This window comes from Neophocaena asiaeorientalis, unplaced genomic scaffold, assembly GCF_003031525.2.
Source record: "Neophocaena asiaeorientalis asiaeorientalis breed wild unplaced genomic scaffold, Neophocaena_asiaeorientalis_V1.1 scaffold46, whole genome shotgun sequence".
Lineage (NCBI taxonomy): Eukaryota > Metazoa > Chordata > Mammalia > Artiodactyla > Phocoenidae > Neophocaena > Neophocaena asiaeorientalis.
The window spans coordinates 4,263,863-4,275,502 of NW_020175393.1; the positions used below are offsets into that span (position 1 = coordinate 4,263,863).

The following is an 11,640-nucleotide window of genomic DNA, read 5'->3' on the forward strand; positions in this document are numbered from 1 at the left end:
GACTAATTGGTGGGCACCTGGGCCTGGCAGGACAGAGACCGCCAGACCAGACCCCCACGTTAGAGATGAGAAAACTGAGGCCAGGAGACAGGAGGAGCCCAATCACATGAGTCTCTGACTTCTAGCCCATGGTGCCACTCCCCCACCCTCCACAGGCTCCCAGGGTGGAGGAGGGAGGAGTGACTTGGGGCCTCCTCCCCACAACCTTGGTGTGTGGGTGTGCGGTACACACCTTGACACACCCCTCCCTGTGCAAACACACACTCACATCCTGCCTGCTCATCCAGATAGCTGCACACACCCCAGTGTGAGCTCTCACTCTTTTGGGAGGGGACATTTCCAAGGGCCTGAAGCCTCTGGGGGGAACATCTAGGGGGGTGGGGACTCACCATCGAACTCTGCCTGGCCCACGCCGATGATGATGATGGACATGGGGAGTTTGGCAGCCTGGGAGACAACATGGGAGGTAGGCGGGGTGGTACCCAGCCGAGGGGCCAGTTACAAGAAACGGGAGATCACAGGTCAGGACAGGAAGGGGTGAGTCAAAAGAAGAAAGGCAGGAGGACAGGGAGGAAATGGAAGAGAGAAGGATGGAGACACACAGAGAAACACAGAAAAGGGGGAGGAGGAGGGAGAGAGGATAGCCAAGGATACAGGGATACCAGAGAGGAAGAGGGGGTGGAGAGGGCAGGAGGGAGAGGGGGAAATGGGTCATAGGTTTGCTTCTGCAAGACACTCCTGTCCCCTCTTCTGCCTCTGGACCTCCGTCATGTGGGACAGCTTTTTTTTTTTTTTTTTTGTGGGACAGCTTTTACGTGGGCCCAGAGGGAGGGCCAGCTGTGGCTGGGGCCCCTATATAGGGAGACGACCCGGTAGGGGGAGCCATGTTCCTGGGCCTCCCGCTCCTTGGACCTCCCTCCTCTTCTACCTGGCCAAGCCAGGCTGGGGTTTGGGGCAGCAGCCCTAGAGATGGGTTAATGAGGGCACCATAGGAGTCTGGATGGAGTGGACCATCCAGTGTGATGAAGAGGTAGGTAGAGAGCTCGCCAGCCAGATCCTTCATCAGCCGGAACACCCTCCACCCCCAAAACCCTACTGCTGGCCCTCTAGGCTCTACAGCAAGAAGCCAGGAGTGGCCCCAAAGAGGGCAGGGAGAGGAGAAGTCATGCCCCAAGGGTTTCCCTAAAGGAGGGGGGGAGGTGCACCCCCAGGTTTCCCCATGCTCCATCCCCATCCCTGCTCACATTGACGATAGCCTCCTTGGTCTGTGCCATGTCTGAAATGACCCCATCCGTGATGATGAGCAGCACCGAGTACTGGGAGCCATCCTGCACCTCGGCCGCATTCCTGGGGCAGGGTGGGGTCAGAGGTCTGTCTGGTGGGACTCTGGGCATGTCATCCCCCCAACACAAGGACCCTTAACACTGGTGGGGACAGCTCTTCGGTGGGAGGGGGTCTCTTTAGGGTCAGGCCTCCCTGAGCAGCAAATCAGTGGGAAGAGACACTCCCTCCAGCCTTCCCGGGAGGACAGTGGTAGAAGGAAGCACCTGGCAAGCTGTGGGGATGGTCCAGTGACTGCCACACTCACCTGGCCACATGGGTGACCACGGGGGCGAAGTTGGTGGGGCCGTAGAGCTGCACCGTGCGCAGGCTGTGGTGGTAGGCCTCCAGGATGCCATCGATGCCACAGCATGAGGGGTTCTCCTGGTTGCCGTTCTGGGGGCACAGAGGGCAAGGAGGCTGAGCCCAGGAAGGAAGGAGGGATGGGAAGGAGGGCAGCTGGGTGGTCTGTGGGGGCAGAGCCAGGGCTGGGGAGGTCAACAGGCCTGGGCTCTCCTAGACTCTTCTCTGGTGGGGCTTCGGGGGCTCGGGGCAGGGGAGGGAGCACTCGGGGCCCACCGCGAAGGGCAGCACATGCTCTAGGTGAGCAGGGTCCAGACCTGCTCCTTGCCCTACTCCCTGTACCTGCTCAGACAGCATCCCCCTGACCCCCAGAGTCCTGGCTGCTTAGGGAACCTCGGGCAAACCCACCACCCCCTAAAATGACTGCAGAGTCTGAGCTGCTCTGGAAGGGCCAGCAGCTGCTCCATCCTCCTGTGTCCTGTGCCCAGCACGGTGCCTGGCACCCTACGGGCATGGGAGGGACATTTGCTGTGAGTGATCCAGCAACCGACTGAGTGTCCCCAGCTCATGGGAGGGAGGGAAAGGAGGTGGCCTGAGGAGCCATCTCTACAGGGCCCCCATTTCAGACCAACCCAAGGAACTCCTGGAACTACCCACAGTTGTCCATACCCAACCCACACCCTTTTAGCCTCATTTCTGGGGCCTTGGGGAATAGTTCAGCCACATCCCCACTCCACCTCCACCTGGGTCTTGTTAGGAAAAGGAGGGCAGAGCCCACTGTGGACGGCTTCAGACTTGGAGGGGACGTGCTCGTGACTGAGGTGGGGAGTGGGTTTCTGGAAGCTCTGATACAAGCTCCCCTACATCCAGCAGGCAGCCTACCTCTGCAAAGACTGCACCTCAAGTCCCTAGGCGGGCAGGATGGGAATGCCCCCCACCCCAGGCCCGTCACGACACCCCCAGCCTGGTCAGCCCTCAGCCCTTTCTCCCAGGACCTCCTACCAGCGGGAACTCATGGGATACCCTGCCGTCAGGGGGTAGTTTGGCCCCAAAGCCAAGGGCAGGGAACATCTTGTCGCTGTCGTAGTGCTGGATGATCTCCCCGACGGCGGTCAGTGCAAGTGCGTAGGCGTTCAGCTGGTAGGGGCTCATGTAGTGCAGGGACGTGGACTGCGAGGGGTTCCCTGCAAGACAGGGCATGGGGACATTTGCCGGCCTGGACACTCCAAGCCACCAGGCTCAGAATGCGGTGTCCAAGGGAACCCCTTTCTTTCTCTCTTACCGCACATTCAATCCTTTAGCAAATCATGGCTGCTAAACCCTCAGAATACATCCAGAATCCCACCTATACTTCTCCCCTCCTCCATGATACCACCCTCTTGCTCATAGGACTGCAGTAGCCCGATCTCCGTCTTTCCACCCTTGTGTCCATACTCAGCACACCAGCCAGAGTGAGTCTATGTCAGAACTCAGGCAGCTAATCACACCTCTTCTCTGCTCAAAATGCCCCAGTGCTCCCGTTTCACCAGGAATTAAATCTGAAGTCCTTACAAGGGCCCACAAAACCCCACTTGATCTGGCCTGCGGTTATCTCTCTCCTCATCTCCTACCATCCTGTCACTCACTCAGTTCTGGCCTCTCACCATTCCCACCTCAGGGCCTCGGCAAAGGCTGTTCCCTCTGCTCTGGGACGCTTTTCCACAGATGTGCACATGGCTTGCTCCCTCACCTCTTGAGGTCTGCTGTGGTCTTCCCCGAGCAGCCTATTGAAAGTTACAGCCTCCTCCATACTCCCTATCCCTCTTCCTGACTTGTTTTTCTCCACAGCCCTTGTCACCACTAATATTGTCCATATTTTAGTTACTCGTTTATTAACAAGAGGCAGTACAGCACAGACTGCCAAGTATTAATCCTTTCTACCTCCTACTAGCTGTGTGATCCTGCATAAGTTTCTTAACCACTCAGCCTCAGTCTCCTCATCTGTAGAATGGGGGTAATAACAGTCCCCACCTCACAGAACTGTTGTGAGGATTAAACAGATGTTATTATAACTCTCCTCACTGTTATGAATACTACGGCCACTGCCAGCTCTGACATTCCATCACTCTGTGATGGGAGGGCCCACAGCCATGAGGGGGGTTTCTGACACACCTGTGGAGTACGAGACCTGAGCATCTTCTGATTGGCACAAAAATGAGAATTGAGCACTGCTAATGGGGGTCCAGAATCCAAGGAAGGTTGTGATGTTTCTAACAGTGTAAAGTTTGGCATTGATTGCTCCCGGCCACTTGGTCACAGCCCGACACTGGAGAAGGTCAGAGGAGGAAGGAAGCCCGAGCAAGGGTGAGGACCGGAGCTCCTGGGCATTCCTGCCTCCCTGAGGACCACAAGGCTCAGTCTTGCCTCTGGCTCTCCCCTCCAGCTTGTGGGGTGAATGGCACAGGGGCTGTGCAATCTGATCCTGTGAGGAAATACCTCTGCTCCAGGGCTCTCCATGGGCCCAGAGGGTCTGCTGGCCAGAGAAGCTGTCCTATTGCCCTAGGGAGAGTGGGTATCCTCAAGGGCAAGGCTGTGGCTCAGGGTATGTAGGCCCAGAGGCCAGATTTGTTAGTGACCATGATCCAATCTGGGGGTACCTTCGCCACCTTGGTTGCATCTTTGGTTCTCTAGGTCTAAGTTCCTCCTCTTCAGTGAGGATGAGGCCAGAGGGTATGGGAGATCTGCTCCCAGCTAGGGCCAACTACCACAGCCCTGAAAAGCCCTCACCTTTCCAGGCCCCCAGCCCCCATTCAGCTCCTCTGCCCATGCCCCCACTCACCATTGGAGGCTGTGAAATCGATGGCCACCGTGAAGTTGATCTGGGTCCTAGAAGAGGAAGAACAGCAGGAGAGTAACCTGGACAAAGGCAGGCCTGTACTGGACAGGGAGCGAGAAACCTGGCTTCCACCCCAGCCCCATTGCTTGACAGGTATGTAGCCTTGGTGAAGTCACTCATCTCCAGTTCTGGAAAACCGGGATAGTATCATCAGCTACACCCTCCCCCAAAGGGCTGTTGTCAGCATCAAAAGAGTTAGGCAGTGTGACAGCTCTCTGAAGATGATTATGTTCTGCTGGGCACATGGCTGTGATTTCTTATTTCCTCTCCAAACCCTGCCCCTGGGTCCACCTGAGGCCAGGGAAGTAGGGTTTCCCTGTGTTCCTGGCGCAAATTTGGAGTCAGATTCAGGGTTAAAACTTATTTGGCAAAAAAGAAAGACAAACAGGCATTGTGCATCTCCTGAGGGAAGAACAAATGAAGTCGTCTTGCCAAAAAACTGAACTGGAATCTAACTGAGCTTCCAGAACTATCTACTGGTTGTTTACAGGAAACGCAGGGGATAGAGGAATATGTTAAATGACACCATGGGGGATGCGGCCAGTAAAAGCCAGTCTGTGGGTCTGTGGAAAATTCTGTAAGAGTGCTATTGGAAGAGCACCCATGGACCAGCAGAATCAGGATCACCTGGGAATCTGTGAGGAGTCTCAGGCCCCCCGTGGACCTACTGAATCCAAATCCCTTGGTGTGCTGCAGGAATCTCTTTTAGCAAATCCTTCAGGTGCTTGGGGGAATCACAAGATGAAAAGATAATTAGGAATTCCCTGGCAGTCCAGTGATTAGGACTGGGCACCTTTACTGCCGTGGCAACTAATCCCGTGCGCCACAACTACTGAGCCTGCACTCTAGAGCCCGTGCGCCACAACTACTGAAGCCCACGTGCCTAGAGCCGTGCTCTGCAGCAAAGGGAAGCCACCACAATGAGAAGCCTGCGCACTGCAACAAAGAGTAGCCCCACTAGCCGCAACTAGAGAAAGCCCGCGCACAGCAGCGGAGACCCAATGCAGCCAAGAATAAATAAATAAATTTATTTTTTTAAAAAAAAGATGAGGCAGGGCTCACCTCACCTGCATTTAGCAGTTGGTCCCTATCAGAAAGCACAGCCCTCTTTCCACTTCATCACAGCTGAGCTGCTGCTCAGGGACCCTTCAATCTCCAGGAAAGGTGAGGGGCATGGTTAGCAGGAGACCCCACCCAGGGTCTGCTGGCCAGAGACAGCCCTCCCCACACGCTTTCCCCCTCGTCCGCTGCCTGGGGACAGAGCATTCAGTAGACTCCAAGCTCTGAGGGAGAAGGAGCCACAAGACGACAAGAGGTGGTTCTGGCCTGCAGGACTACAGCTGAGGGACACTGTTGGCCTGGCTCTTCCAAATAAAGCATGAGGGGAGAGTCAGGCTTTTTTTTACTCCTTAAGTAAAAACCCTGCTCTGGGTTCTGAAACAGCTCAGAGAAGGAAGGGACTGGAAAGCAGCTACTTTTGTGGAAAAGGTACTCCTTGCAGGCTGCTCAGCAACCAGCTCCATCTCGGACTCTGACGTGGGGGCAGAGGAACCCACAGCCTTCCTCCTGGTCCAGGGGGGCGGGGGAGGGAGGCCAGGCAGGAGAGAATCCCTAGACAGAGGCCTCCATCAGCTGCCTGCCTGGACACACACGTCGGCCTCTCACTCAGGTTCTCCAGAGTGTGAAGACAGCGGAGGAGGAAAGCCAGGGCTTGCCTCTGTGAGCTCCTTCTCAATGAGACAGCACCCAGCCCTTCAACTCAGCCATCTCTATCACACCTCACCTGGGAGCTGCGAGGTGGGTTCATTACTATGGAAGAAATGCAGCATGTGGTGACAGAAAGAACCCTGCCACCGACTGAGTGCTGGGGCCTTGGACACATGACGTAAAATGGAGATAATCATCTTCACCCAGCCCATTGTGTTCTGTAAATTGGGGGCACTATGCAAATGAGAAGGATAAACAGGATGAGGATTGTTTGAAAATTACCATGGAATATAAGGGGTGGTTGCTTAATAGATGGAGAGCAGATAGAGCAGTTTTGATGGGGGAAGGGAGCCAGGGCAGGGCCTGGAGAAGGCATGGAGGAGGGGCAGGAAAGCCTGTGGGTGACTGCAGCAAGGGCATGTGCTCAGGGGGTAGGAGGAGAGCTCGAAACCTGGGCGCTGCAGGCTCAAGGCAGCAGGGAGCCTTGTCATGAGAAAGTAAGTGTGGCTTCCCAGGGCCCGACTTTTCCCTCTGCCCCAGAGAACCAGGCGGCCAAGAGCCCGCTTGGCTGGGATAAGCCTTTGGCAACCGCCCTGCCTGTCTCCTTTCCAGACAGGTGTAATCACTCACCTGCCTGCACCTGTGGGCTCGGCTACCCACACCCGGCCCTGGCACCTGTCCTGGCAGGGAGCGTGCTGGGTAGGACCTCACGTTGGAGTCAGGCTCTCTTTCCATGAGCTGTTGGCTGGAGCCACCAGGCTTCTCTGCCTGCCTGGATGCCGACCCTTCTGGTTCTTTCTGCTCCTTAAACTTGTGTTTGACCATCCCCTGGCTCATCTCCCAGTTCCTCCTGCCCTTTGTAGGTCTCTAATGACACTGGGAAGGTTAATCACTGCCCGCCCCCCACCAGAGAGACCATCGGTATCAGAAGCTCAGAGCAGGAAGGAACCTTAGAATTCACTTAATTCCAACTCTCTGTGCAGAGGAGACTGATGCCCAGGGAGGGAGAGTGACGTGCCCAAAGTAACCCAGCAAATTCAAGGCAAAGAGGGGCCTAGGGCCTGGGCCTCCTGCCTCCTAGACCGGGGCTCTTTCCACCTCCCTAAGCCCATTTCTCTTTGTCATGGAGTCCCTACCACCTGCAGGTCCCATCTCCACACAGGGACCTCACGGGACCCAGGCTGGCCTCCGCAGCTCAGTAGTGCCCTCTGCAGCCACTCAGGATCAGGGGCATGCAGGGCTCTGCGTGAGTTGTCTGAGGGTCTGCTCAGAGCCCATGATCGCGGGCTTCAGCCATGGCCTTGAAGAGGCCAGGTGGGGCCGGAGCTGCTCATGTCCATGTGCGGGGCCCCTTCCCTCTCCCTGAGGCCGAAGAAACCAGGCTGCATCTCTTCTCACCCTCCTTTGATGTAGTCAAGAAATGTGCACTCTGACTCCACAGCAAAAGAAAGCAGTGTGACCTTGAAAACAAAAAGACGCTTGGTCAGCGGGGAGCACTAGGCAGAGGGAGAGCATTGCTGACAGCCGTGGAGCACCCAGCACGTGCCAGCATTTGCCTGCTTCATTGCAAACAGTGCCCACAACAACTCTGTGAGGTACTATTATTATCTCCATTCTACAAGCAAGGAAACTGAGGCTCAAAGAAGCGATGCGGTGTGTCCAAGGACACTACCAGGACATGGCCGCGTGAGATGGGAACCCAGGTCCGTCTGGAACCAGACCCTGTGCTCTTGACCTTGATGCCAAACTGCATCTTTGGAAGGGCCCTGTCTCTGTCACTGGAGTACAGGGGCTCAAGCCAAGGAATCGAGTTTCCCCTGAGTGGACAACGGGTGTGGAGTGTGGAGGGAGAGGGGGGTCTTCCTGACATAGGACTAAGATCTGTCAATGCTGACAAGCTCCATGCTTCCATGTTCCGCTAACTGTTAATCCTGAAATGTGTCTCTTTGGTCTGCAATTGTTTTAAATCTTACTTGTCCCACCTCATCCCTCTAGCATCTTGATCTCTACCCTCTCAGACACAAGACCCTCCTGCTAAACAGCCTGTCCTTTCCCTGGAGGTTACTGAGCATCTGGGGCCCCCTCTCCCAGGCAGAGGTCTCTTGATCTATGCCCCTGGCAGTTCTCTGGCAACAGCTTTCCAAAGACAGGTAGCTACCGGGCAGCTCTTTATGAAAATGATTTAGGATGGTGGAAACAAGTGGAAAGGTTGGCAGCTAAAATCAATTAAATGAGGGAAGATTGGGGCAGGGAACCTTTTACCTGTGTCAGACAACTCCACTCTAGGATTTGGGGTGGCCCCTACTGGTACAGATTCAGTCATCTTTATCAACTCAGTGGGAGGCCAGGTAGTGCCTCTGCTTGACAAAGGGGACCAGCCATTAGCCCGAATAATGGGAGGGTCTGTGAGTACTGAGCTGGGCCTTGGAGACCCCCACTTGCTGTGGTTACAGTGTTAGGCACCTGGATGGACAAAGCCTCCTTTCTCTAGGAATGGACTATGACAGTGGCCTCTACTCTGACTGTGGTCACTAGACTCCCTGGGAAGCTTTTAAAACATCTTGCAGCTGGAGTGAGGACCCCAAACCAATAATATGAGGAGCTTTGGGATAGGGCTCCAGCCCTGGATTTTTTATTTTTTATTTTATTTTTAGCTCCTCACATGAGTCTAACCTGCAGCCAGAGTTGAACCCTGCTCCAGGCACTGGGATGAAGTAATTGCCTAACTTGCCTGGCCATATGGATTGACCCAGGGACTTGGTACTCAAAGTATAGCCCCCGAACAACAGCATCAGAATCACCTTGATGCTGAGTAGAAATGCAGATTCTTGGCATTTTAACAAGATCCCCAGGAGACTCTGCACATAGTAAGTAAGGTATGAGAAGCACAAAATACAGATTCCTGGGGTCCAGCCTGGCTTTCCTAAAATGGAACCCCAGGGAACTGGCCTGGGCATCTGTATTTTAACAAGCATCCTGGACGCTGAGGAAATACTGGAGCAAGGGAAAGTCAGGAGACCTCAGCCCAGTCCTGCTCTGTCCCTAACTCACTGTGTGACCTGAGACAAATCACATCTCCTCTCTGGGCCTCAGTCTCTTTATCTCTAAAGTAAGAAAGCTGGATGAGATCAGTGGTTTTCAACCTTTTTTTTTTTTAGCTGTACATCTAATATTTCTTAGCTGGGGAACGTATTGCCTCTCCTAGGGGCATTGGGGAATGTGAGGGAGAGTTTTGGGGTCTCATGATGACTGGGGCTCTATTGCTAGCTATGGGCTGAGGCCAGGGGTGCTAAGTATCCCACCATGTACGGGGAAGTCCTGTGAGACAAAGAATTATTCTTCCCCGAATACCGATAGCATCCCCACTGAGAAACACTGCAGCTTCAGACAAAAGAACTATTACTCCAAGCCTGCGTGTGAAACAATTACAATCAGAGAAGCAGTGGTCAGCCCCCTCTGAATGAGCAGAGTACTTTGCAGTTTACAGTCCTGCATCTCCCATGTGTCTGCCACAGCCACCCTGTGCATTAAGCAGGGGAGGGATGATGTATTAGCCCCATTTTACAGATGGAGAAAATAAGGTTCCTTGGAGGAACGCTGGAGTTCCCTGTCTGTGACCTCTTCTAGTCTGGAGTTGCAGTTGGCCTGACTCAAATGGCTACATCTGGCTGTATTAGGTGATGGGGCTGTGGCCCTCTAGAGTGGGAGGGACGCGAAGGGTACAGACTTGGGTGTGTTTGCACTGCAAAGACATTGGTTTGTTCTATAAGTGCACTGGTGGGCTCCACCTCAGGGCCTTTGCACATGCTGATCCCTACAGCTAGAATTCGTTCTCCTCAATATCTTCAATACGTGCTCCTTCACCTTCTTTAAATCTCTGCTCAAATGTCACCTTCTCAGAGAAGCTTTCCTTGACTACTCTAAATAAAACAGTAGTTTCATCTCTTGCATTCCCTATCCATTTACCTCACCCTACTTCCTCCCACAGCAATCACAACCACCTGACACACACAGGTATTTGTGTGTATATTCGTGTTGTCTCCCCCCCACTAGACAATAAGCACCAGGAGGGCAGGGATTTGGGTCTTTCTTGTTCCCAGCTGTATCCCTCGTGTCTGGAAAGGCACCTGGCACATGGTAGCACACAGTAAATATTTGTTGAAGAAAGGCACGAATGTCCTAAAGATCAGCCCCCAGAAGCCACTGGGCCGGTATAATCCCAGCATGGTCATGGTTAAGCAGGGGTACAGCCCACAGCAGCTGCAAGCTCTGAATTTAATTGTTGTGCTCACTGCCATGTCTACCACCTTCTAGCTCTGTGACCTTGGTTGAGTCACTTCCCTGCCTGCAGCCTTGGTTTCCGCTTTCATGATGAGGTGATGATAATGTCTGCCACTTAAGGAAACAACCTGTGAAAAGCACCTAAATGGGGAATTTCCCAGAGGGCCCAATAAATGCGACTCCTTTTCCTCTTCCTTCCACAGGAAGTCCCCATGGTAGTTTCTCTCTGGGATTTCTCATTCTGTATCACAGGGCCTGATGTGTCTCTTACACGTCTACCTCGTGTTGCTCCATCGGCCCCATCCCTCCCCACCCCTAACCCTCCAGGTCTCGTTCCCACACCCCGCAGGAGCACACACAGACACACATGACTCCTGCCACCGGACCTAGCTCGGGATGTCTACACCCATGGCAGAAAGGGGGTGGCTACTCACTGTGCCAGAATTCACATATTTCTTTTTCTTCATTTTCTTTTTCGGGTTTACCACCTGCAGAAAAAAACGGTGACCAGGTAAGAAGGAGCGTTTCCAAGCAGTCAGGGCTGGGCGTGGCCCTGAAGTCAGGAGAGAGGGAGGAGTCATGGGTGACTAGGTAGACACAGAAGGAAGAACGAACTGGATTTCGGGCACAGGTGGGAAGTGCAGGTGGGAGACTAGCAGGCTGTGCAGGTGGAAACTGAGAGCCTGGGGAGAGAAGCCCAGAACAACCTTGGAGCCACCACAGGCATGAAAGCCACCCAGATGACATGGTGCTCACTGACATATTCACGGGATGACAGCTTGCTAGGCAGCCTGTCGAAATGAGGGCACACTGCAGCCCCAAGACTACACTGCGCCTCAGTCTCCCAACCTGTTCTATGAGGGTGTGGAACTTTTAGAATTTACCGGATCTCGAACTTTTACTCCAAAGTAGCCCTCCCAGTGGAGGAGAATGAACATGGACTCCTGGGGGCCTGGGCATCGCTGAAAAATCTGGCCACAAGCACATTTCTTTGAAGTCTTCTCTGTTATCTTTAAATCTGCCTGTATTCCACATTTCCACTCTCTAATTATAACTGTTTTAATATTAAAGCACTGTTTTGTTCTCAGATCTTCTGTGAAGTGGGCACTGAGAAAGCATGCTGTTTGTTCTGAGGTTTCATGCCAAACCTGGCA

The 11,640-nt window shown here is 54.0% G+C and overlaps 1 protein-coding gene across 1 annotated transcript in view; it reads right to left on the minus strand.

Annotated features, from left to right (window-relative positions):
* CPNE5 (copine 5) overlaps positions 1-11,640 on the minus strand; it is a 92,047-nt gene that overhangs the window by 3,261 nt on the left and 77,146 nt on the right. The window contains exons 13-19 of the mRNA XM_024766391.1: positions 10,921-10,974; positions 7,604-7,665; positions 4,442-4,488; positions 2,626-2,807; positions 1,589-1,716; positions 1,245-1,347; positions 390-447 (exon numbers count right to left, since the gene is read on the minus strand). Coding sequence (XP_024622159.1) covers positions 390-447; positions 1,245-1,347; positions 1,589-1,716; positions 2,626-2,807; positions 4,442-4,488; positions 7,604-7,665; positions 10,921-10,974 — 634 coding nt within the window. The remainder of the gene's footprint in view (positions 1-389; positions 448-1,244; positions 1,348-1,588; positions 1,717-2,625; positions 2,808-4,441; positions 4,489-7,603; positions 7,666-10,920; positions 10,975-11,640) is intronic.